This window comes from Nicotiana attenuata, chromosome 11 (genome assembly GCF_001879085.1).
Source record: "Nicotiana attenuata strain UT chromosome 11, NIATTr2, whole genome shotgun sequence".
NCBI classification, from domain to species: domain Eukaryota; kingdom Viridiplantae; phylum Streptophyta; class Magnoliopsida; order Solanales; family Solanaceae; genus Nicotiana; species Nicotiana attenuata.
The window spans coordinates 7,749,818-7,775,633 of NC_031999.1; the positions used below are offsets into that span (position 1 = coordinate 7,749,818).

At 38.7% G+C, this 25,816-nt stretch overlaps 3 protein-coding genes across 3 annotated transcripts; 2 read left to right on the top strand and 1 right to left on the bottom strand.

Annotated features, from left to right (window-relative positions):
* On the top strand, positions 1,787-2,722 carry LOC109234683. The gene has a single exon (XM_019400750.1). It carries the CDS (start codon positions 1,787-1,789, stop codon positions 2,720-2,722), a length of 936 nt encoding a protein of 311 aa, XP_019256295.1.
* LOC109234684 (tropomyosin-like) lies at positions 7,414-8,037 on the bottom strand. Its single transcript, XM_019400751.1, has one exon. The coding sequence runs from the start codon at positions 8,035-8,037 to the stop codon at positions 7,414-7,416; it is 624 nt and encodes a 207-aa protein (XP_019256296.1).
* Positions 21,047-25,036, top strand: LOC109234081 (beta-ureidopropionase). Its single transcript, XM_019399929.1, has 6 exons — positions 21,047-21,396; positions 22,342-22,449; positions 23,376-23,564; positions 23,658-23,885; positions 23,954-24,178; positions 24,480-25,036. The coding sequence occupies exons 1-6, from the start codon at positions 21,256-21,258 to the stop codon at positions 24,840-24,842; spliced, it is 1,254 nt and encodes a 417-aa protein (XP_019255474.1). The 5' UTR covers positions 21,047-21,255; the 3' UTR covers positions 24,843-25,036.

Consider the following 25,816-nt stretch of genomic DNA (forward strand, 5'->3'; position numbering starts at 1 on the left):
AAATATTACACGTGAATTTATGTGAATGGCTGATAAGACAAGACACGTGGATCATCGAGAAAGTGACAGCCGGAGAAATGCATTAAAAGAGGCACGTGACGTAACAGATACGAGCAAATCACCCACGAGAGGAGAAGATATAGTCGTTCAAGTTTAAACAGTTACATGAAAAGGTGCCGGCGGAATGAATCAAGACAGTAAAGGAAAGATGCGTGAATCAGCCATTAATGAGCGTGAATGATCTCAAACGTTACATAATCTTCACGAACAGTTACGATTACCAATTATAGCGTCTCATTAATGTCATTAATGCTCATAATGATTCGGTCATAAAAGAGGAAAGACGTTATATTCGTAGGTTCCTATAAAAAGAAAGAGATATCATTTGTACAGACACGTTCTGATTTTTATTAGATACAATTACTTTCTATTGACTATATTGCTATTTCATATTCTAATTTCCTTTCTTATAGCCAAAATACTAATTTTCTTGATTATCAATAACCCGAGTACTTCTAAAAACAGGCTTTGACCGAAATTCCTATTTTTTGGTTAACAAGTTGGTTCCGTTACCGGGAATCTGGCAATCTTTTCACTTTCCAAATTCATTTTTCTGTCAAAAAATCATGTCGACGCTAACGACAATAACCAACAAAACCTACAAAACCAACAAGACCAGCTGAACCAACAGAATCAACAAGAGAATGCCACCCCAATCCCTTCACCTAAAAATTCTCCTCGACACTCCCGAGACAACTCACCTGACAGATCAACATCACATGTGAATGATCAACAAGGGGGCGATCAAAATGTTGATGATGCATTGAAGCAACTAATTGCAGAACATGTGAACAATGCTCTTCAAGCTTTCATTAGTAGATTACCAACTGTACCACCAACTCCGCCTCCAAACAACACCGGAACCATAGACAATCCACACTCAGGACTCACTAATTCGGGCAGCGGAGGAACTCCCAGCGAATCTCGCAATGGAGGGTCAGGTATCGCAATTAATTTTGATTTACAAAGTTTAGTACTAACTTTGCAGAAACAGCTCAAGGAGATGAACGATCGCATAGAGTAGATACCTGGTGTTCCACGTATAATCAAAGGAGTAGATATGGATAAGTATTCTTAACAACTCTGGAAGCCAAGTGCTGCTCCTTTGCCTATTCCACAAAAGTTTAAGATGCCCGATATCCCAAAGTATGATGGGACAATCGATCCATGAGATCATGTAACTGCATTTACAACTGACGTGAAGGGCAACGACTTGACCAAGCAAGAGATTGAATTAGTGCTGGTCAAAAAATTCGGTGAAACACTCACAAAGGGAGCACTAACATGGTATTCTCTTTTACCTGAAAATTCCATTGATTCTTTTACTGAGCTTGCAGATTCATTTATAAAAGCACACTCGGGAGCTCAAAAAGTTGAAAGGAGGACGGAAGACATCTTCAAAATAAAACAAGGAGATACGGAGCTACTCAGGGAATTCGTAGATAAATTCCAGCGTGAAAGAATGGTGTTACCACGTGTACCTGACAATTGAGCGGCTATGGAATTTGCAAGTAATCTAAATGAAAAAAGCTCATAAGCCACGAGGAGACTCAAAGAAAGCTTACGAGAATTTCCTGCAACAACTTGGAATGATGTTTACAATAGGTATAGCACGAAGCTGCGGATAGAAGAAGATACTATCACTCGGTCCCGGGGAGATAAAAGAGTAAGTTTGAGGCGACCAAAAACTGAAAAAAGGTCCGGTAAGAACAGGTACGAACCTTACATGGGACGAGCAGGAAGGGATTCACGTTCAAAACAAGAGAACCCGAGGTACGATTCTAGATCAAGGGACAGAGATTCGGGTTTGTATGGAACGGAGCGACACAAGCGAGTTACGCTGGACAACGACAGAAGTTCAAAAGCGAAGATTGGTGGCTACCGTTTCAATGTTAGCACATCTGAGTTGGTAGCTGTTTTAAGAAGCATGGGAGATAAGGTGCGGTGGCGAAAGGAAATGAGGTCGGACCCAAATAGAAGAAACCCTGATTTCTGGTACGAGTTTCATAATTATCACGGTCACAAAACAACAGATAGCAGATTGCTACAAGGTGAAGTAGAGCACTTATTAAAACAAGGCTACTTAACCTATTTGTTTAGTGAGAAGGGTAAGCAAGCATATATGAAGAATAGACAGGAGCCACCAAAACCTCCGTCACCAAAAAGAACAGTTAATGTCATAACCGGAGGGGAGGAGGTCAATGGCGTGACATATACGGCTGCAAAAAAGGTGTCAAAAATCACAGTCACCCACGGGAAGCGAGTTCGCCAAGTTTTGGAAAAGGACAGTACAACATTTGATGATGCCGATGCAGATGGCGCGTTGATCCCACACAATGATGCACTGGTAATATCTTTTCTTCTATATGATACTAATGTGAAACAAATTTTGATTAATCCAGGTAGCTCTGTAAATATCATTCTTTTAAGAGTGGTAAACGAGATGCACGCTGATGATAAATTGGTACCCAAAGAACGTACCTTATCTGGATTTGACAATTCAGGCGTTGTCATAAAAGGGGATATACTGCTCACCACATTCACAGAAGGAGTAGTTAAAGATACGAAATTTCAAGTAATAGATATGGATATGGCGTACAATATTATCCTCGGCAGACCTTGGATTCACGAGATGGATGTTGTTACATCAACTTTACATTAAGTTATTAAGTTCCCTTCATAATGGGAAATTAGGCAAATCCGTGGTGATCAGCTGGCTTCTAGAAGTATCAATTCAGTGGCGGATTCAAGCATACAAACTGACATTGCGGATGTGAAATAGCAATTACAGAATTCGGTTAAGGGTTTAACAACTCAAACCTCAATCGAAGTGGACAAACGGATGTAGACTCAAGGCCTGATACTATTCAAGAGCCAGAAGAGAAAGAAAACATCAAAACAACAATTGAGGAACTTGAAGCGGTGGTGCTGTTTATACATTGACCGAACAGAAAAGTTTACATCGGAACCAACCTGAGCCCAGAGATGAAAAGTAAGTTAATTGAATTTTTAAAAGCTAACGCAGATTGCTTTGCCTGGTCGCATTCAGATATGACAGGTATACCACCGGAGGTGATGGCCCATAAGCTGAATGAAGATCCAACGTATCCACTTGTCAAACAGAAGAAAATTAAGCAAGGAGCCTTCAAAAACCAGGTGATTCAGGATGAGGTACAAAAGCTTTAAAAAATCGGGTCTATCCGTGAGGTAAAATATCCAAATTGGTTAGCTAATACTGTAGTGGTACCCAAAAAGAATGGTAAGTGGCGAGTTTGCGTAGACTATACTGGCTTAAATAAAGCTTGCCCGAAAGATTCTTTTCCTTTACCTTACATAGATCAACTAATTGATGCTACTGCAGGGCACGAATTATTGAGTTTTTTAGATGCTTATTCAGGATATAATCAGATAAAAATGGATCCTTCAGATGAGGAAAAAACTTCTTTCATTACAGACAGGGGGACTTACTACTATAAAGTCATGCCCTTCGGTCTAAAGAATGCTGGGGCCATGTACCAAAGGTTAGTAACAAATATGTTTCAAGAACATCTGGAAAAAACCATGGAAGTGTACATTGATGACATGTTAGTCAAGTCAGCACAGGGGGGATCACATCCAATATTTGTCACATACTTTTCAAATTCTACGCAAATTCAATATAAAGCTAAATCCGGAAAAGTGTGCATTTGGCGTGTCTTCAGGTAAGTTTTTAGGTTTCCTAGTTTCTAACCGAGGAATTGAAGTAAATCTAGTGCAGATTAAAGCCATTGAAGAAATACCAGATATACTCACGAGCAAAAAAGAAGTGCAAGGGTTGACAGGTAGGATAGCAGCATTGGGATGATTTATTTCTAAATCCTCGGAGAAAAGCTTTAAGTTCTTCTCAGTATTGAAAAATCAAGGCCAATTTGAATGGACTGAGGAATGCCAACAAGCGCTCAAAAATCTGAAAACATACTTGTCAAACCCACCGTTGCTGGCTTAACCAAAGGGCGGTGAAAGGCTACTCATCTATCTCGCTGTGTCAGAAATGGCGGTAAGTGCAGTGTTAGTTCGTGAAGATAAAGGTAAACAATCTCCAATTTATTATGTTAGAAAGTCCTTACTAGATGTTGAAACTCGATATCCTCATTTAGAAAAACTTGCTGTAGCGCTAATTATGGCATATAGAAAATTAAGGCCTTATTTTCAATGTCACCCTATTTCTGTAGTGACCGCCTACCCCTTACAAAATATATTGCATAAGCAAGAGTTATCAGGTAGATTAGCCAAGTGGGCCATAGAACTAAGTGAATATGACATCACATATCAACCTAGAACTGCGATAAAATCACAGGTTTTAGCAGATTTTGTGGCATACTTTAGCCCAGGGATGGTAATAGAAGCAGAAAAAGAAATGCATGTATTTAACGGGTCTAATCTAGGCACTTGGACCCTGTTTACCGATGGCTCCTCGAATGTTAAAGGAGCGGGCTTAGGCATTGTTCTAATCCCACTTATGGGATAAACTATAAGTCAAGCCATAAAGTGCCATCCTATTACTAATAATGAAGCAGAATATGAAGCTGTGATTGCAGGTTTAGAATTGGCACGGGAGCTCGGAATAGAGCGGGTTATAATCAAAAGCGACTCGTAGCTAATCAAATGCAGGGGACTTATATAGCTAGAGAGGCGAGGATGCAGCAATATTTGGAAAAGGCACGAGATTTGATCATGCAATTCCAATCTTGGAAAATCGTGCAGATACCCAGGGAAGAAAATGTCAAAGCAGACGCGTTGGCTAATCTTGCATCCGCTGCAAAAGTAACAAATGAAGAAAATGCTTCCGTAATACATTTGTTTCATTCGGCACTCGACCAAGATAAAAACGAGGTAAAATTCAATAATTTAACCTGGGATTGGAGAAACGAGATCGTTAATTTTTTGCAGTACGAAATTCTACCTGAAGATAAGAAAAAGGCTCAGGCACTTCGACGAAAAGCTACCCGTTATTGTTTGGATTGAGGAAATTTATATCGAAAGATGTTCGGTGGTCCTTTAGCAAGGTGAATCGGACCTTCTCAAACAGAGTATGTGATGAGAGAAGTACATGAAGGACATTGTAGAAATCACGCAGGAGGAAGATCCTCGGTAAAATCGCAGAGTTATTACATCCGGTTGTTGCACCATGGCCTTTTATGAAGTGGGGATGGATATCGTGGGTCCATTACCACAAGCCAAAGGAAAGGTACAATTTTTATTAGTACTCACTGATTATTTTACTAAGTGGGTAGAAGCAGGTGCCTTTAAACATGTGCAAGAAAAATAAGTCAGGGACTTCATTTGGCGAAACATCATACGTCGGTTTGGGGTTCCAAAAGAAATCGTGTGTGATAACGGCCCGCAGTTCATAGGTGCGAAAATCACATAATTCTTTTAGAGTTGGCAAATTAAAAGGATTACTTCAACACCTTATCATCCTGTGGTCAATGGACAAGATGAATCAACAAACAAAGTTATTATTAATAACTTGAAGAAAAGGCTAGAGGAGTCAAAAGGTAAGTGTCCAGAAGTGTTACCTGGAGTCTTGAGGGCTTACCGAACAACGGCAAAAACAAGTACGGGAGAGACACCATTTTCACTTGTGCACGGTGCTGAACCCTTAATTCTGGTTGAAATAGGTGAACCAAGTACGAGATACATCCAAGTAACCGAAGAGTCAAATGAGGAGGAGATACAATGAAATCTCGATTTGCTTGAAGAATGGAGAGAAACACCCTTGATAAGGATGGCTGCGCATAAGCAGATAATTGAGCGATATTACAATTGGAAAGCTCATCTTAGGTACTTCAAGATTGGGGACTTTGTACTCAAGAAAGTTTTTCAATCAACGAAAGCAGTCAATGCAGGAAAGTTGAGTCCAAATTGGGAAGGACCTTACAAAATTCGAGGTATCGTTGGAAAAGGTGCCTACGAGTTAGAAACCGTGGATGGCAAGGTTTCTATCCTCAAGTTGGAATGCTGTTCATTTGAAGAAGTACTATTTCTAAGCAAATGAAATACCCACGGTCAGGTATCGCTCAATTACAATTTTTATTTTGTACTGTTAAAATTATACTAACAATTTTAGAAGATAGGAAAAAAGCTAGCCCACACCAAATGATGATATTAGACCTGAAAGACACACAGAAGTAACATAATTCCCGGTCTAGGGTTACAACCATTCTGATGGAAATATAAAGGGTTAAGCAGTCATCATCTAAATTATATATACCTCCGAGTCCAGTATATTTTTCCTTTTTCAGGAAAAGGACCACATGGAAAGAATAATCAAGTGCTCGAGATTTCAAACTTCAAAGCTCAAACACTTGGGGGACTATATATATAAGGAAGGCAAAGAAGACTGGAAAAGTCAGAATTCAAGTCAAGCCGTCTACCCCAACAAGTCGAAAGTTCAGAGCAAAATCACGAGCCAAAAACGCAAGCCTGATTCAAAAACTCGTGAAGAATACACTCGTAAATGTGAATTTCAAAATCTTACGATTGCTTAGGTTAAAGGAAATATTTAGTCATGGGTTGCATGATATACCCTTGAATGTTTTACAAATCTGTTGTAAAGAAAACAGTTACGAAAGAGTTATAGATGATACTTAAATACATGTAAAGTATTATATAATTTGAAAGTTCGAATGATACAAAACTTTCCTCAAAGTTATTCAAAGAAACGTGTGTGTATTTAGTCATGGGTTGCAAGATATACCCTTGAATTTTTTACAAATCTGTTGGAAAGAAAATAGTTATGAAAGAGTTATAGATGATACTTAAATACATGTAAAGTATTATATAATTTGAAAGTTCAAATGATAAAAACTTTCCTCAAAGTTATTCAAAGAAACTGTGTGTTCCTATTTCTTCTTTCGTATGTTTACACCATTATAAAGTTGAGACGTCTTCTTCATTAAGTGTCGTATATAAAAGGGCCCTCTTTTATAATTCGTGCTTATTCAAAAGAGTCACGAAGCATTGAAGCATTTTTAAATGCAGAAGTTAAAATAACAAAGGGTAAAACCCAAACATTGAAATAGGTGGAAAATAAAGCCCAAACTTGTAAATATAAGACAAGGGTAAACCGCTAAGAGAGTAGAACAGAAACTCAAAATAAAGGTATTATAAGAGTTAGACAAAAACTTTATAATAACTTGGTTAAAAGTAAGTATGAACTTAGTTCCAACCTGATTGTCTTATACAAAAAACCCCAAAATGGACTAGGGGCAAGATTTTCAAAAACATTACCCCCAAATGGGACCAGGGTTAAACTTCCAAACATTCCACCAATAAAAAAAAGCGAAACAACACTTAAAACTTTTCAAACCTTCACTGTGGGGCAGAATTTGAACCAGTAGGATGAAGCATGGTATCATCAGAAGCAGGAGGAACAACTTGAGCGGAAGGAGATTGAACAACAGCTTCACCAGGAGTAACTTCATCACCCTCGGAAATGTCAGCCACAGGTGAAGAAAAGCTCTGACTTTGTTGGGTCTTCTCAATAGTTTCTTTGATCTTTGCAATCTCAGTAGCTAAGTCAAAGCCTTCTCGGCTTGCTTCCATTAAAGTGCCATGGCGTGTGTTCAAGAAAGCCCAACTAACTTCAACAGCGGCCTTATCTTCAAGAGCTTCGTAATCTCTTTCCCAATGCTCAATCTTATTTCCTAGCTCTTCCTTCTCAGCCAAGGCTACATCATAAGAAGCCTGTAAGGGAGCAAGTGAACTCTCTAAAAATTGAACTCTGTTAGAAGATACTCGAAGGTCTTCTTGAGCTTGGGTGAGCGTTTGAACAAGCTCACCGGCATAAACTTCTTTCTGGTTCAATAGTTCCTTCAGACCCCTAATCTCTTCAGTGGCTTTAGAAAGTTGTTCAGCAAATGAAGACTCAAAAAGGTTTTTTTCTTTGCCCGCTTGATTAGAGGAGGCTCTCTCAACTGCCAATTCTGTTGCCATAACTTTCACCTATTGCTCCAAGGTACACTTTTCTTCTTCTAAGATTTCTTTTTCAAGTTGAAGGCCATCAAACTGCTCTTTCCAGTTGTCTGCCTCGATGTGATAATCATTCATTAACTGCTCTGTGTGAACAATCCTCTTCATCATTTTGTGCCAATGAGGTTGATCTACAAAAAGAAAAGAAAAATGTGATACCAATGAAAAGGAAATCACGTACAAAATAAAAGCTAAGACTTATACCTTTAAAGAAGAGTGTAAGATATCATTCATCCACGTCAAAGAACTGTGGCTCTCTAATTTTGACTTCTCAACTGGGCCAATCAATGGTTTCAGCCATACATCAGCTTGGCCAGATTTCTTCAAGAGATTACCATCCTCAGGAACCTCGATGGTAACTTTTTTCATTGCCCTACTAGAGGAACCAACTTCAGTATGAGAAGTTGTGACAGTAGGAACAGTTGAGGGAGTTAAAATAGCCACGGGTGGAGCAGTGGCAGTAACAATAGGTGCGGGGAGCTGAGGATCGATTGGAACAGACACGGGAAAAGAAGCAAGAGGCGTTTCTTCATAAACAAAGCCAAAGTCTTCATCAAACCCACGTGAAAAGAGCGGTTCAGTAGAACCACGGGAAGCAGCATGCATCTCATCATCAGAACTCACTAAGGTGGCACCTTCAGGTTCGTGCATGGGAACAGAACTGGGAGGAGGAGTAGTTTCATCATCTGAAATGATACGTCTCCTCACTCGAGGCTTACGAACCAACGCGCCTTCATCCCTCTCCTCTTCACTCTCAGAACTGGGTGCTCTATCAGTTTATCTTTTTGATGAGGAACTCAAGATTATCTCTTGAGCCGTTGACATAGAGAGTCTCGAAGCAGAAATTGATGCGGCACTCACACCCCGAATGGGAAACCCTAATAAAGAAAAGGGTTAATAAGTGCTCAAATAAGTACAAAAGCAAGGTAGAAAGTGGAAGAGAACCATACCGTGAGTCTTCGCTTTCCATTTGAACCTGTGAGAAAGGTATTTCCAGGTCCTTTCTTCCATTCGAGCAATTGTTAATAATTTTTCTACCCAACCACGGAAATTAAAATTTCCTCAACAGTTCCCATAGTTGCTGAAAAAAAAAGTAAAACATTTACGAGAGTACAAGTTCTTAAAAAAACAAAGAGAAGAGAAGATAAATAAAAGATTGGAAGAAAAACTTACGTGCAAAGTTTCACTTTTCAGGGAAGGACATGTTTTCTTCACCTACTAACCCACTTGTAGGAGCAGCAACAAATTGGGCGTACCCGCCACGATCTTTGTCGTCTTTAGGGCTAACCAACAGATTGGGCGTACCCGCCACGATCTTTGTCGTCTTTAGGGCTAACCAAAACCCTCTTACTCCTAGCCACAAGAGTAAACACCCCAGAACGAAATAACTTGGGGGAATAAAGATGAATCAGATGATAAAAGATAAAGGGTAAAGCACCCAAGTTTGACAAGTATCTAAGGCATGCCACGACCCTCCATACAATAGGACGAATCTGTCCTAAACAAATATTGAAGAAACAACAAAACTCTATGATGACTGGGTCAATGGGAGGTCTAAAACCCAACGTAAAAGGATATGTATACACAAAAGAATAGCCAGCTTTGAACGAGGTGATTCTTTGATTTGCATTAGGAACTAAAATTGGGAAATCAAATTTCCAATGATAGTCTCTACGCAAAATGGAAATCAAACCCTCGGTAATCTGGGAAGGGTAAACATCGGCCCGATCATGAGAAGTCATGGAAGTGACTTGATTCCTAATCAATTCTCTATCAGTAAAGAAGGACAGTTCAGCAGGAATGATCTCATCAACAATGGGTTCACGAAGTGGTTCACTAGAATCCCTACTTCTAACAGAAGATCTATGTGAAGAAGAAGCCCTAGTTCTAGAAGACAACGGAGGAGTGATACTGGGATGAGAAGAAGAACTACGGATAGAAACAAACCCTAAACTGCATAACCTGCCACCTTTTCTACTTCTGGTAGGAGCAGAGGAAGGGGGAAGATCATCCATCATAAGAGTTTTACGAGGATCAGGATTTGAAGAAGACATAGTTGTATGAAGAAGTAGGACGTACTAAGAACAGGAATAAGTTACAAATAAAGAACACTGAAGAAAGTTTTTCGTGAAAACAAAGGCAAAGGATGTATTTATATGCAGAAGCAATCGTCATGTAAAAAAGGTAATGATGGAAACGTCATTATGAAAACTGTCACTTCGTGATTGATGCAGCCGTAAAAAAGTCCTAAAGCCCGCTGAAGAGTTGCAGAGCCAATATATGACTACCACGTGTCACATGCATTAAATGGAAGCGACATACGACGCATTGGTTCAGAAGAAGATACAATGATACATGGGAAACGTCGGCAAAAATTCCCGCCATAAATACATACCACTTCCCAAATATTCAATTGCAGAATATTCGGCAAGTGGGGGGACTATCTGTATTGGTAAATATAAATATTACACGTGGATTTACGTGAATGGCTGATAAGACAAGACACGTGGATCATCGAGAAAGTGACAGCTAGAAAAATGCATTAAAAGAGGCACATGACGTAACAGATACGAGCAAATCACCCACGAGAGGAGAAGATATGGTCGTTCAAGATTAAACAGTTACATGAAGAGGTACCAACGGAATGAATCAAGACAGTAAAAGGAAAGATTCGTGAATCAGCCATTAATGAGCGTGAATGATCTCAAACGTTACAGAATCTTCATGAGCAGTTACGATTACCAATTATAGCGTCTCATTCATGTCATTAATGCTCATAATGATTCGGTCATAAAAGAGGAAAGATGTTATATTCGTAGATTCCCATAAAAAGGAAAGATATATCATATGTACAGACACGTTCTAATTTTTATTGGAATACAATTACTTTCTTTTGCTTTCTATTGACTACATTGCTATTTCATATTCTAATTTCCTTTCTTATTGCGAGAATACTGATTTTCTTGATTATCAGTAACCCGAGTACTTCTAAAAATAGGCTTTGACCGAAATTCCTATTTTTTGGTTAAACAGAAGGATAGGGTGTAGAAGTGCAGAGATGAGAGAAGAAGAACTGGAGCTGGATGTGTAAAATGAACGCTGCTCTTCTATTCCACCATCATTGTGTTAATATACATTTACACTGTAATAATACACCTAGATGACAGCTGTCATTCTCTAACCAAACTACTGACTGCTATTAACAGTAATTAACTACTTACTAACAACAATGTAGCCACCAGCTTTAACCATAGTTAGCTAACTCAGGTTATTCCCATTTTATCACTCCCCCTCAAACTGGTAGGTGCAAAAAGGTTGAGCACTCACAGTTTGGATACTAGATATTCATGCTGTGACATCTAAAGAGCCTTGGTCAGAATGTCTGCTTGTTGCTCCTTAGAACTAACATGACATGTTTTGATTAATCCTTGTTGAATCTTCTCTCTTATAAAGTGACAATCAATCTCTATATTCTTTGTCCTCTGAGGTAAACTAGATTTGTTGCAATTGGTTGTGCTGCCTTATTGTCACAAAACAGCTCAATTTGTTTCTTCACATCTGCTCCTAGCTCCTTGAATAATCCAGCCACCCATATCAATTCTGCTACAATCCATGCCATGCTTCTGTATTCATTTTCTGATGAACTCCTTGATACCGTGTTTTGCTTCTTGGATTTCTAGGAAATGAGTGAGTCTCTATACTTAACTAGAAAACCAGTGACTGATTTCCTGGTATTAGGACATGATGCCCAATCAGCATCACAATAGGCACTCAAAACATTCCCTTTTCTGCTGCTCATCAATATCCCATGTCCAGGTTCTCTCTTGATGTACCTTACTACTCTTATGGCTGCTTCCCAATGACTTCTTTTAGGCTGCTGCATGAATTGACTGAGAGTTTGAACAGCAAAGGCTATATCCAGTCTACTTAATGTTAAGTACAATAGCTTCCCAATGAGTCTCTGATATTTCCCTTTGTCTTCTAATTCATCATCATCTTGCACCCCTGTAATATCATCCAGTTCGTTGCTAGTGAACTTCTGGTTGTATTCAAGTGGAGTCCAAACAGGTTTTACAGCACTTAATCCTAGATCACCAATAAATTCTAGTGCATACTTTCTCTGGTTCAGCAGAATACCTTTGGTGGATGTGCTGAATTCAATTCCCAGAAAGTATTTCAACTTTCCAAGATCCTTCATTTTGAATGTTTTGTTCAGTTGATTTTTGGTAGCTTCTATCAACTTTATACCCTTCCCAGTGATCAACATGTCATCCACATATACTAGGATGACGACAATGTTGTTATCCTATTTTTGAGTAAACAATGAATGATCCAGACTGCTTTGAGTGAACCCCTGAGCCAATAGAGCTTCAGTCAATTTAGCATTCCATTGCCTGTTTGCCTGCTTCAATCCATAAAGGGATTTGACAAGCCTGCATACAAGATGCTCCCTCTGGCTTGCAAAGCCCTCAGGTAGTTGCATATATACTTCATCATGAAGTTCATCATGAAGATCACCTTATAAAAAGGCATTGTACACATCCATTTGGTGGATGTGCCAACCTTCTGTTGCAGCTATGGATACCACTGATCTCACAGTTGCTATTTTGACTATTGTGGAGAATGTTTCAGTGTAGTCAAGACCTCCTTGCTGATTGTATCCTTTGGCAACCAAGCGTACTTTAAACCTTTTAATGTCTCCATTAGCTTTATACTTCACCTTGAATACCCATTTTCAACCAATAGGAATCTTTCCTTTAGGCAAAGGTACTAATTCCCAAGTTTTGTTCTCCTCCAAAGCTGCAATTTCATTCTTCATAGCCTCTGCCCATCTTGGATTAGTAGAAGCTTCTTTGAAGGACCTTGCTTCAGCTACAGAAGTAAAAAATGTTTATATGCAGGACTGATGTTGGTGTAGTCAATTGATTTCTGAATAGGATATAATACATGTAAGGCAGAGTTGGAGGATGGTGTGACAAAGTCCTTTAACCAACCTGGTGCCCTTGTTGTTTGAACTGACCTTCTTAACTCTGTGGACTCAGTTAATGGCATGGCATCTGGAAGGCAGGCTTCCTCATGTGCAGATTCAATCATAAATGAATCTTCCATTACTGCTTCTGTGCTTGATGCAGAAGTAAGTGGAACATTTGCAATGGCAGGTATATCTGCTTCATGATCAACTCCAGCTGATTGAACTAGTGAAGTATCATTCTCCAATTGAGTAATCTCCAAATCATCTAAGCCAATTTCTCCTTCCATGTCATCTAAATTATGATAAGGAAATATGGGACAACTCAAACCACCATCAGAAAATAGTGGTGAAGGTCTGCCTTTCTTGAATTTGAAAAGAAATAAAATTTCTTTGAAACTAACATCTCTGTTGATGAAGAAGGTGTGAGCAGCCAAATCATACAAAATATATCCTTTTGTAGACTCTGAGTATCCCATCATGACAGCTGCAATTGCTCTAGCAGCAAATTTATCATGATTATTCATCCTCTTTGCAAAACATAAGCATCCTATTGTCCTTAAATGTTCCAGATTTGGTTTGCTCTTGTGAATGACTTCATAAGGTGACTTCCCCTGTAAATCCACTGATGGCACTCTATTTATCAGATAAGCTGCTGCAATGACACAATGTCCCCAAAACCTTAAGGGAATAGCTCCCTGAAATCTAATTCCCCTGGCTATCTCCAGGATGTGTTTATGTTTTCTTTCAGCCACCCCATTTTGCTGTGGGGTGCACACACAAGTTCTTTGATGTATGATCGCCAAATTTTGAAAGATTTGAGAGCAACTTGCATTAACAAACTCTCTACCATTGTCTGATCTAATCATTTTCACAGATTTCCCAAACTCTGTTTGTATCATATTTAAAGAAATCCCTTAAAATCACAACCACATCACTCTTAAACTTGAGTAGATATAACCAAGTGATTCTGGAATGATCATCTATAATTTTTAGAAATTTTTTATTTAAGTTTGAACATTGTAGAGGCCCCATACATCAATGTGCAACAAATGGAAAACTTCAAAAGTTCTACTTGTGCTATCAATGAAAGGCAATCTAACATATCTTGCTAATGGATAGATTGCACAATTTTCTAATGCCTTTTTACACTGTTCCTCGAGACAGTCACAACATTTGCTTTATTGCTCCAACTGATGCATGTCCCAATCTTCCATGCTAAAGATCCATATCTACTTTCTCCTTTACTGCAGCCAAGCTTTTACTTTCAGCAGTGGTCCTTTTAAACAAGTAGAGATCTCCTCTTTCTCTACCAATCCCTCTAACCTTCCCACTGTAAAGGTCCTAGAACATGCAAAAATGTGGAAAGAAGGTGACTGAACATTGTAATGCCTTTGTGAGCTTAGAAACAGACAGCAAATTGTATTTGAAGTCTGGCATATATAGGACATTGTCTAAAGTCTCTATATCATTGAAACTACATGAACCAATGTGTGTTACAGCAGTGGTTCCTCCATTTGGCAAATGTACCCTTTGTTGTTCTTTAAGGTTCTAGTTTAGTTTTGTTTTCTAGCACATTTAAGTCTGAGATCATATTATTTGTGGCTCTAGAGTCAACAATCCAATCCTTCTTTCGCATATCTACTAAAAAGGCATTATCATTACCTTCCATGTTTGTTGATACTTCATCAGTACCTGCCATGTTAGCTGATGATTCTCCAGTGTTATCCTGTTTAAGTAGCTTCAGGATCTGAGAGTACTGCTCAGGTGTGAAATAAGGCCCCATCAATTGTTCTGTTCCATTGTCATCACCATTGCTCTATTTTCCTTCCATTGCATCATGTTTTCTGTCATCTCTAGCAAGAGCATTATGAGCTGCTACGAAATTCTGCCTCTTCTTATACTTGAAATCAGCAGGGTATCCTATGATTTTATAGCAACCTTCACGTGTGTGACCTTTCATTTTGCAATAGTCACAGAACATATTGCAGTTTGTCTTAGGCTTCTGATTAAAACCTCCGTTTGCCATCATAAGTGCTTAATATCTCCATTATCTGCTGCAGATATAGTGTTTGTCATGTTCCTTTGGCGCTCCCTTTCCATAAGCATAGAGTATGCTTTGCTAACAGTAGGCACATGCACCATGATGAGTAGTTGACTCCTAGCTTTCTCATATGATTCATTGAGTCCCATCAGAAATTGTAGAAGTTTTTTACGCTCCATAAACTGAGCAAATTCACGAGAATTGGCCGTGTCACTACCAGGATTTGGTGCCAAGCTATCAAATTCTGCCCAAAGCACTCTCAATTTTGAGAAATAGGCTGAAATTAAGCTGGTCCCCTGCCTGGCAATAGCAATTTCTCCGTGAATATGAAATATCCTAGAACAACCCACCTTATCAAAGCATTCCTTCAGATCGTTCCAATCGGTATTAGCATTTGATGAGTACACCATTCCACTCAATAATTCCGGTGAAGCACAATTCATCAACCAAGACAAAACAATTGCATTACAGCGCTCCTAGAGATCAATGAGATTCGGACCGTAATTCTCCCTTTTGCATGTGTTGTCAATGAACCCTAGCTTATTCCGGCCTAGGATTGCAATTCTCATTGCCCGGCTCCACACGGAGTAATTTTTCGGTCCTTTCAATTGTAACGAGATCAATATAGCTCCTGAATTATCATTTAAATTCAGAAAAAGTGGATGATTGTGGCCTAATTTCTCTGATTCAGTATTGTCGAGGGCCGCCATTGTTGAGCTTCTAAAATAGCTTCGAGGAAACAAAAATGAAAATGATAAGACCACACTAATGGCCGTGTGGCTCTGATACCATGTCAAAATCAGTGGATCGAGTTAAGGATGTTAAAATTTTTAGGTTGAGCATTCATCAATGAAGGATAAGAGAAGCGCAAAGATGAGAGAAGAAGAACTGGAGCTGGATGTGTAAAATGAACGCTGCTCTTCTATTCCACTATCTTCTTGTTAATATACATTTACACTGTAATAATACAGCTAGATGACAGCTGTCATTCTGTAACCAAACTACTGTCTGCTATTAACAATAATTAACTACCTTACTAACTGCCTAGCAACAATGCAACCACTAGCTTACCATAGTTAGCTAACTCAGGTTATTCCCATTTTATCACTCGTGCCATCAGCATTGGCCAGAGAGATGTTCAGTGTATAATGGAATCGCTAAAGCCTTAGCATGTGTAGTTCTCCTCCATTGCAACCAAAGTATTAAAACAATTTCCATCGGATTAAAAATGAAACTTCTTGATTAGCATAAAGCAACGAATTCAGACATCAGATCTAGCAAAAAGTTACATAATAAGATAAAAGCACTAATAGAGAATATTGTACCGATTTGTTGCAAAGAAATTTCACCAGCTCTATATTCTGATTCTTATTATCAAAAGTAAAGAAAGGAAAGAGGAATCCCCTTACAAGGCAACCCAGTTTTCTGATTAATTTTCTCAAACTGTTCTGTGTTCTGCGTCCAACTGACATACTTCTCTTGTGACACTAGCACTTAGAAAGTTGGCTAGCTTCATATGGATACTCAATATTCCGATGACAAGTAATTTTAAATTCCAGTAACAGGGGATGCATGACAGGAACCTTCAGATGTTATTGTGATTCACTATTAATAAATGCATCATTTTCTTTTCAAGGCCACGACCCCAAGGGCAGACAAAGTAACTGCAAAATCTTCTTAAATAGTACTATTTGTTAATTACATTAGTAATAATTTCCAAGATAGTGGGAAAAATACTGCAGATTAGTCTAGTACCTAGTTTATCCTATTTAAAGATAAACAAATGACAGGATGATTCATCTTATCCAATTCTCTTTAGCACTAACCAAACAGAGATGGCAATTCTCATCCACTATGAGTAATCCGTATAAGTTGCCTTGAGCACATCCAAATTGTTTCCTTAATTGAATTTGTTGTATCTCTTTCGAAATTGCTCAAACCTAAATGAAGTTAATTATTCTTTATCATAGTTGCCTCATCCTTATTTGGAATTATTGACTCATGTTATCTCCCTTGTTGTCGAATTGTACTTTTGTGGAACCATTCGTTACGTATTATTTCTCACTTGTTGAGCTATTCTTATTGTGACTAGTATTCTCTATTGTGTTTGTTCTTTGTGAGCTCGTTCTACCGTTTCTTTGCGTTCTAAAGCTCTTGAGTTTATTTACTTGTCGTATTCTCATGTATTGTTGGTGTTGTTGCTGTTGTATTGCTGTTGTACTCAGTTTGTTAAGCCGAGGGCTACGCGCAGTTGTGGTATTGAAACTGTTTAGAGGAAGTGTTGTGGAATATGGGCACATGTTGTGATAGCCATTCTATTATGTTGTTGTGTTTTGGGCACGTGATATTGTTTGGAGAATTTGTTCGGGTGTTTGCACGAGGTTTCTGTCGTGCTATTGTTACCATTGATGATGCACATGCGGCGTGACACGACAGGCTATATCTGTGTGTTTGCGCATGTGACGAGACAAGGCGGGAACATTACTATGCGCGTGCGGCGAGACAAGGCAGACATTTACCTTATTATTGCGCACGTGGAGAGACAACAAGGGCTATGTCGGGGATTGATTATGATGACTTGTGATGGCCTGAGGGCAGTGTTGTTGATATTTATGTAGTGGCGTGCCTAACCTGTGTGAGTTTTACATTATGCAAATTGTGGAAAATGTTTCTTATGTGCCGTTCATTTTCTTTACTCTTGCTAGTTGTCCTGAACTGTAATAGAACACTTGCACAAGCATACCGTAATTAATCACCCATATCGGTCTAAGAGAAATGGGTCTTGATGTTATTGATCATTCATTTCTATGTGAGAATGGTTCTATTGGCATGTGATTCTTTCGTACAGTTACCGGTTGTAATGAGGGCACAAGATGCCAAGTGATTAGGGTTCACAAATTGGGACCCGTGAATTGTGACTATTTGTAGGTTTGATACCTCGTGGAGATTATTGGATAAACCTGTGTGAAAGCGCTTATTTCTTGCCGAGTTGTTACTTGTCCTTCCTTATTTGTTCTCACCGGATTTAAACTGTGTTCAACTCACTCTGCTGTGTTATTACCTTTTGTGTTCCACTGCTAATTGTTGTTTCTATTTTGTATTGGAAGCACCGTATTACTGTCGTCATTATGCGTAGTTTTGTAGAGATACCGTACTCTGTTAGTTCTCCAGTTATACTTGTCCAGGTTATCTAGTCTAGTCCAGTAGGTGTTTTGACTATCCCTTGTCACTACTCCACTGAGGTTAGTCATGATACTTACTGGGTACCGCTGTGGTGTACTCATACTACGCTTCTGCATATTTTTGTGAAGATCCAGGTATTCTGGAGTCAGTCGATCGCTAGCTAGCTGTACGGATCATGCTGTGGAGACTCAAAGTAAACCTGCTGCTGCGTTCGCAGGCTTCAGAGTCACCTTCTGATATTGTACTTGCACTGTTTCGTCTCTATTTCGAAATAGTTATATTTGTTGGCTTTCTAGCAAACTCAATAGAGCTTATGACTTGTACTACCGGTTTTGGGATTGTAAATTGTATAGAGATTTCCATTCCTTATTTGCCAGTTGTTAGTTAAATATGGTTATTATCTCAGAAAATGTTAAGCTTACCTAGTTCCTAAGACTTGGTGCCATCACGACATCCTACGGAGAGAAATTTGGATCGTGACACGTCCTTACCCCATCTGTGAATCCGACCTATCGTTTGACACATACACTTGAAAACGACTGCTAGATGGCCTCCGATCGGCATTGAGGTCATTTTTTACCTTTCTAGATTCCAATCACGATTTCAAACTTTGAAAGACACCGGGGAACCCAACTGATCATTTTCAATTCTAATTTTAGATTCATAGCGGTTATGGACATCAGCCCATGTGGTAGCTTGAAATTCCAACAAGCTTTCCTTCAACTTCCTTGAGGCATCAGGGCTTAAAGGATTAAGGCCCTTGGTAAATGCTTCCGCTACCCATTCATCTGGTACTACCAGTAACAACATTCTTTCCTTTTGAAATCTAATCACGATCTCTCAAAATAACTCTAAGTCTTCTTGAGCGATTATGAAAATATCTACTTTCCTAGCTTGAACTCTCCTCGCTCTAACGTGAGCTTTGATGAAAGAATCTGCAAGCATTTCAAAAGAATCAATTGAGTGTTCAGGTAAAAGTGAATACCATCTTGAAGCACCTTTCATTAGAGTTTCACCAAATTTCTTTAAAACTGATTTGATCTCATGTGGAGCAAATTCGTTCCCCCTCCCAGCTGTGGTGTACGTTGTAATATGCTAATGCGGATCCAATGTTCTATCGTATTTTGGAATATCTGACATCTTAAGCCTCTTAGGGATCAACTCCGGAGCCGCACTAAATTTGAATGGCAATTGCATATACTTTTTTGAGTCCGGTCCCTTTAGAACTGAAGGTTCCGCCGGGATTTGATCTATCCGAGCGTGAAATTCTTTAGCATTATGATCCATTCGAGCATTTATTTCTCTCATGAACCTCATGAGCTCGGTCTTGAAAGGCTCGCCTGTGTTGTTTTCATTTTTAGATCCACTACCTGTATCGCCTGCTTGGTTTTTTTCGATCTAAACTCCCCCTTGAAGCGATGTTACTGGTTCTTGGAGCCGTTTGATTTATAGGCACGTCAGGAGGCTCGAGCTCCACCATTTGAATTATTTGAAGCCACCGATAACTCTTGTTGAAACTCAATCATTATTTGGTCCTGTCTTGAGATATGGTTCATAATTTCACGTTGTTGTGCTCTCAAAACTTTTACGGCATCGCCACGGGCTCATCATTCATTTCATCAGAAGTAGGACTCCTCGCACGTTGAGTATTTGTTTCAGCCCAACTAGAGTTAATTCATTCCAATCAATATGGGTTTCACTAGTTAAATCGTCTTGTTGAGTCCATCATGCAAATTGTCCACAAGCTCGTTGTTGTTAACACCAACATTGAGCAAGTTGTTGATATCATTCTGTGACCTAGCTGTATTATGCTTACAACAGAAAACTTTAAAGCACGTTAGTAAAAGACGAGCAGATCAAAATAACACTATAATTGTCTATGCCCCACGATGGCGCCAAACTGTTTACCGATAAAAAGGTATAGTAAATTTGTATATGTGGTTTATAAACCGCATGGATTAAGTTGATCTAATTAGTAAAATAACGAAGAATAAAGGGAAAAATAAAGGTAATTTAGGAAAGAACAAGCCTGAAATTCAGATTGATCTCACCGGAATCAAGGATGATTGGAAAGCTTCGATATTAGCCTTGTAGAAAACTTAAGAAAATGAGAGAAAGAGAGATAGCCTTTGTGATTCTAGTATTTCTTCTCCTTATAATGAGTAACAAATATTGCTATTTATAGTTAAATCGAATGAGACAAGATCCTAAAATCACGCCCGATGACTGCAAAACATTGGGAATAAATGTTGTGGTTTTTCTGTAACGCATGTTCTTTAATGCTGCTCTTTCCAACTGGTTCCTTACTTTCAAATTTTCCTCCTCGATCCTCATATTCTCGGAATCTACACAATACCGGTCATATGATTTTATCCGGTATTAATCTTCTGCTGACTCATCTCCACTCTGTCATCACTGTCATATGTCTAATCGAGAAACGTCCATGTGTAAACTGCAAACTTTACCCAATACAATTTTATATCGAGATTAACTTTTCTTGTAACACCAACCAAACAATGTACAATATTATGCTGATTATTGTACAGGTATAACTCTTTTAAAACAAGAACCAAACGAAAACCAAAACAGATGTAAATTTTCTTCAACGTGAAACCATAAAAGTAAAAAGAGAAAATGGAATAAAAATGATAAGTTCATTCTCCAATTTGATTTTTTCTCGATTTTATCCATACAAAGCGCACTCTATAATAGAAATAGAATTGTACAAAAATGTAGAATATTTTAAAATGAGAAAAATGGCATATAATTCATACAGGAAAAGAAAAGAAAAAGAAGAACTCAGCTTGATCTAAAAGGTAGTGGCGGTGGGGGCATGTGAGTTTCAGCTCGGAGTACTATTTTTTTTAAATCGTGACGTTAAAATATTCAAACACTATAAAAACTACGCCATATGCGTATTTTGATTCGAATAAAGCCATAATAGCAATCAATCATCTAATCTATTCATCAGAAGAAACTCAAGAACATGGAGAGGAAAGAGGGCGAAGAGACAATTATTGCAGAAAATGGGAAAATAGAAGCAACCCCACAAAAAGACGGTTCAATTTGTGGGTTTGACTCTCTTCATCATCTCCTTCAAGCTTCTCTCAGCCCCCAACTTTTCCAGGTCACCCTTATAAAAATTCATTATTTTTGTAGATTCTATGTATATGCATGGGATGGATCCACTTTGTGAAAATTTCAGCTCGAACTGTATATATATTTGAATTTTCCTTATAAAGTAGGTATATATCTGTTCTAAAATAGGATCAATTGTCACAAAATAGAGGGTGAAAGCGGAAACTTGATTTCGCCTTTATTTTGTGGGAAATTGGTATGCTGTAGCTAAACTAGCAAAGGGAGCGGGGTCAGGATTTGCATCAAATGAATTGTCCTAAAACTCAAATTATTGATTATTGGAATGAGACGGGTTTATGGATATTGAAGATTCATATAGTTGAAATTTGAGTTTGGGATTGTGGCCAAGTTATTGATGTTTTCTTTTATCGGATTGGTTTGCCTAGGCAATGAATTCAAGCTAGTGGGCAGTGCTCAACTTTTGTCTTTGTTTTGTTTTCATGATCAGATAAAAATTTGCACCTCCTGGGAATTTCAGGTTGTTTTAGTCATCTAAAATTGCTAATACAAGCTCAGGAGACTAGTATATATGGGGGCACTGGAGATGCTCATTTGAGCATGGTGAAATGGTTTTTGTTTGTTGAAGCTTGATTGATCAATTTGGGTCTGTTTTGCACGATGCATTGCCATCTGTGCATTGTGCAGCGAATTATTGGAAATATATGTGTATGATCTAGTGAACATACTCATCTTTCGTGCAAAATCTTTTTATTCTTAATGTCTTGATAATATAATATGCAGAGATTCATGAATGAGCATTGGGCTATTTACCAGTGAGTATGTAAGAAGGTACATCTTATTTAGGATATTTGTCAAAAGATAGGGAATCATCGGTTTTGATATGAGAGAGTACTAAGGCAAAGATTGAAGAGGTGAGGTTGTAAGCTTTGAGCAGTTCTTTGGTTATGCTGACAAATTAAGTTTTGCTTTGCAGGAAGTCAGTCGCATACTTCTTGGGCTAAACTGTGGAAAGAAAGTTGAGCCTATTGCTCTTCCGCAGCCTGTCAAATCTCTCTCCTCTGAACATGATTTTGATCTTCAGGTGAGCACTTACATCTTCTTCTTTAGAAAAGAGCGTTAAATTTACCAAATGGATTACCCAGAAAGGGGGATAGCTGGTATTTGGTTTTATCAAATCTGCTTTAGTAGGAAACTCTGCACGCTGAAGGCAGCTTCCTAGGAAGAAAAGTAGAGTGAATTTTGATGTTGAAGTTGAATTTGACCCAATTCACTGCTATGTCATTTTGGATGTTCCTTGGGAATAGAGACCTTGTGCTGTCTAGAAGGTAAATAGCTGAGTGGTAGCTTTGATGGCTCTATTTTTTTATCACATGTATCTGATGACAAGAATGAGTTGGTATTTGCATAAAAAAGGTTGAAGTGTGTAGATCCCAGCAGTATGTAGAGTTATTTTTATAATTCAGTGCCTTTTAACTTATGCATAACCTCGTAAGATATGTCAACCTTGAGAAATGTTATCTACTTGATAAAAGAGGTTAGGAAAAGGGGATTATTTATACCTGCTCTTCAGAATTAACATGCATGATAATATAGGCTCTGATTCTTCCGTTGATTTTTTAGAAGAATACAAGCTAGAGGAGGATGAGGTGTGTGAGGCAATGATTTCTGGTTAAAAATAAGAAAGAAGTGCAATGAATTCTGAGATTTTCACACTTGGCTTGAATCCCACATTCTTTTTGTTTGTGGTTAAGTGGATGTGGCAACCTGTGGTCAAGATAAATGGAAAAACCAGAAGATTTGCGTTTACTTAATGCGACTTGTAGTTACTAAGAATGAGAAATAAACTTTCTGTTGTATTATGCATTAGGCTGAGTGGCAAGATCACAGGACGACTGTCTGGGAGGGGACAGAACCACCAATTTGGTCATGGCATCATATTCTCAGTTTTCACCATAACTTTTATCTTACAGATTGTTTAAGGCATCAACGTTTTTCACATAAATGCAGGCTTTTAGCTTTTCTGCGGACAGGGAGTCATTGAGAGGACCTCGGATTGTGAGGGTTGGCCTCATTCAGAATTCTATATCCCTACCCACAACTGCACCTTTCCTGGACCAAAGGAGGGCCATCTTTAAAAAGTTGACTCCGATCATTGATGCTGCGGGTTCTTCAGGAGTCAATGTTCTATGCTTGCAAGTGAGTTTGAACATAGTTGCTGAAGTCTCTGATGGACGTATTGTCCTTTTCAGCGTTTAATCATTGTTGTTATTCTCTTTAACTCCTTTGCAGGAGGCGTGGACAATGCCTTTTGCATTTTGTACGCGTGAGAAAAAATGGTGTGAATTTGCTGAGCCAATTGATGGAGAATCAACCCAATTCCTTCAGGAATTTGCACGAAAATATAACATGGTTATCATTAGTCCGATTCTTGAGAGGGATGTTTATCATGGAGAAACCCTGTGGAACACAGCAGTGATAATTGGAAATCATGGTAACATAATAGGGAAACATCGGAAGGTAAATCCTGATAACCAAACTCTGTAACATGTGATATTTCCCAGGAACTAATATTTTGAAATTTGCAGAATCACATACCTAGAGTTGGAGACTTCAATGAGAGTACGTATTATATGGAAGGGAACACTGGCCATCCTGTGTTTGATACAGCCTATGGCAAGATTGCTGTTAATATATGTTATGGAAGACACCATCCTCTGAACTGGTTAGCGTTTGGGTTAAATGGTGCAGAGATTGTTTTTAACCCATCAGCTACTGTTGGTGAACTTAGTGAACCAATGTGGCCCATTGAGGTACTAACTATTTCCTTAATCTTTTATGCTACAACTGAGTTCTCTGAGTGTTTATCAGTAGTTGAGTAGATAGACGTTGAATTCAAGGAAGCACGATAACACTGTCAATTTACAAAGAATTAAAGCAGAGTTCGACAAAATTTGGAAAGAAATACTTGTATATATTGACCAATGTTAGAACTTGGTTTTGACAAAATATGGAGAAAAGAATAACCTTGAGAAATGAAGCATGCTTTGACGAGGCCATCGGTTAACAGCATCTACTTTCTTGATTTTTCATTTGTTATTATGTTGGCAACAGGCTCGCAACGCAGCAATAGCAAATAGCTATTTTGTTGGTTCAATTAACCGCGTGGGGACAGAAGTTTTCCCCAACCCCTTCACTTCAGGAGATGGAAAGCCACAACATGCAGATTTTGGGCATTTCTATGGTTCCAGTCATTTTTCTGCACCAGATTCGTCGTGTACACCGTCTCTGTCCCGTCACAAGGATGGATTGTTGATATCTGACATGGATCTCAACCTCTGTCGACAGCTGAAGGAGAAGTGGGGATTTCGAATGACTGCTCGTTATGAAGTCTATGCTGATCTGCTAGCTCGTTATGTAAAGCACGATTTCAAGCCACAAGTCATTTCTGATCCCTTGTTATATAAGAATGCTTAAGCTATGCATTGGTCATTAAGGAAGGAAAGCAAGAGTAAAATTGCTTTCAGACAATCTGTAGAGTATCACTAAGTTTCCAAGTTAATGGCCATGAAATGTACAAGAACATATGCCCTTTGCAATAAATTGTGGAATTTGTACAAATGCTAAATTCATGTGGACTAGTATTTTCTTCTTGTTGGATTTTTTTTCATCATCAATGTACTTCCAAGTTTATTAGCAACCTGGTTTTGGTGTTGTTAATTACCAACTTGGAACAAGTACATCATTCCTGTGGAAGGCGATGAAGTTGGTTCTGCATGCGATAAGCAATGTAACAAAACACAGCCTAGGTTAAACATATATAGATCTTTCTTTTTACCAATTCTTAATTTTGAATGTGACTGCCACATGTAAACTAATCCTTCGCTGATAATGACTTGGTCGTACGGGACAAACCAAAATTTGGAGGAATTACTACTACACTCGAATCTAATGTCATGTAGCTTCCCAAACGCGCACGTCTAGTTTAAGTAGAACTTTATTAAAGACATATTAAGATAATAGTTGACCACATGGGGTTATTTTATTTGGGGATTAATTAGTAGGTATTGTAATACATAAATTATTTTATCGTAATAAGCAATGCGGTGAATCGGGTTGAAAGTGAAAGTCGCCAAAAACTAGCGGAATGCTCTCGCCTGAACTTCAGACTCAAGTGGAGAGGGCCTTCAGGGACTGGAGCCATGGACTTCTTCCCCGAAGGTCAAGCCATAGTTCCTGTCCCTGGGAGAAGTGGAAGGTGGCTTCAACTCCGCTTTCTAACGAGGTTAAGGCGTGACGCGTAGTTCCTCGGTCAAACCAACGATTCTCTCCGTTAAAGGAGATTCGAGAAAAGATGGAATAGGAAGACGTGTTTTCTTCTTTCAAATCGCATCTCTCAGTGAGAAGAAAAGGCCTCTCACGGAGCGGGGGGATCTCGACAGCAGTTGCTT

Coding starts and splice junctions, on each gene's coding strand:
- LOC109234683 (XM_019400750.1), top strand. CDS start 1,787: ATGGGACGAGCAGGAAGGGATTCACGTTCAAAACAAGAGAACCCGAGG.
- LOC109234684 (XM_019400751.1), bottom strand. CDS start 8,037: ATGGCAACAGAATTGGCAGTTGAGAGAGCCTCCTCTAATCAAGCGGGC.
- LOC109234081 (XM_019399929.1), top strand. CDS start 21,256: ATGGAGAGGAAAGAGGGCGAAGAGACAATTATTGCAGAAAATGGGAAA. Junction 22,450..23,375: donor AACATGATTTTGATCTTCAG/GTGAGCACTTAC, acceptor ACATAAATGCAG/GCTTTTAGCTTTTCTGCGGA. Junction 23,565..23,657: donor TCAATGTTCTATGCTTGCAA/GTGAGTTTGAAC, acceptor ACTCCTTTGCAG/GAGGCGTGGACAATGCCTTT.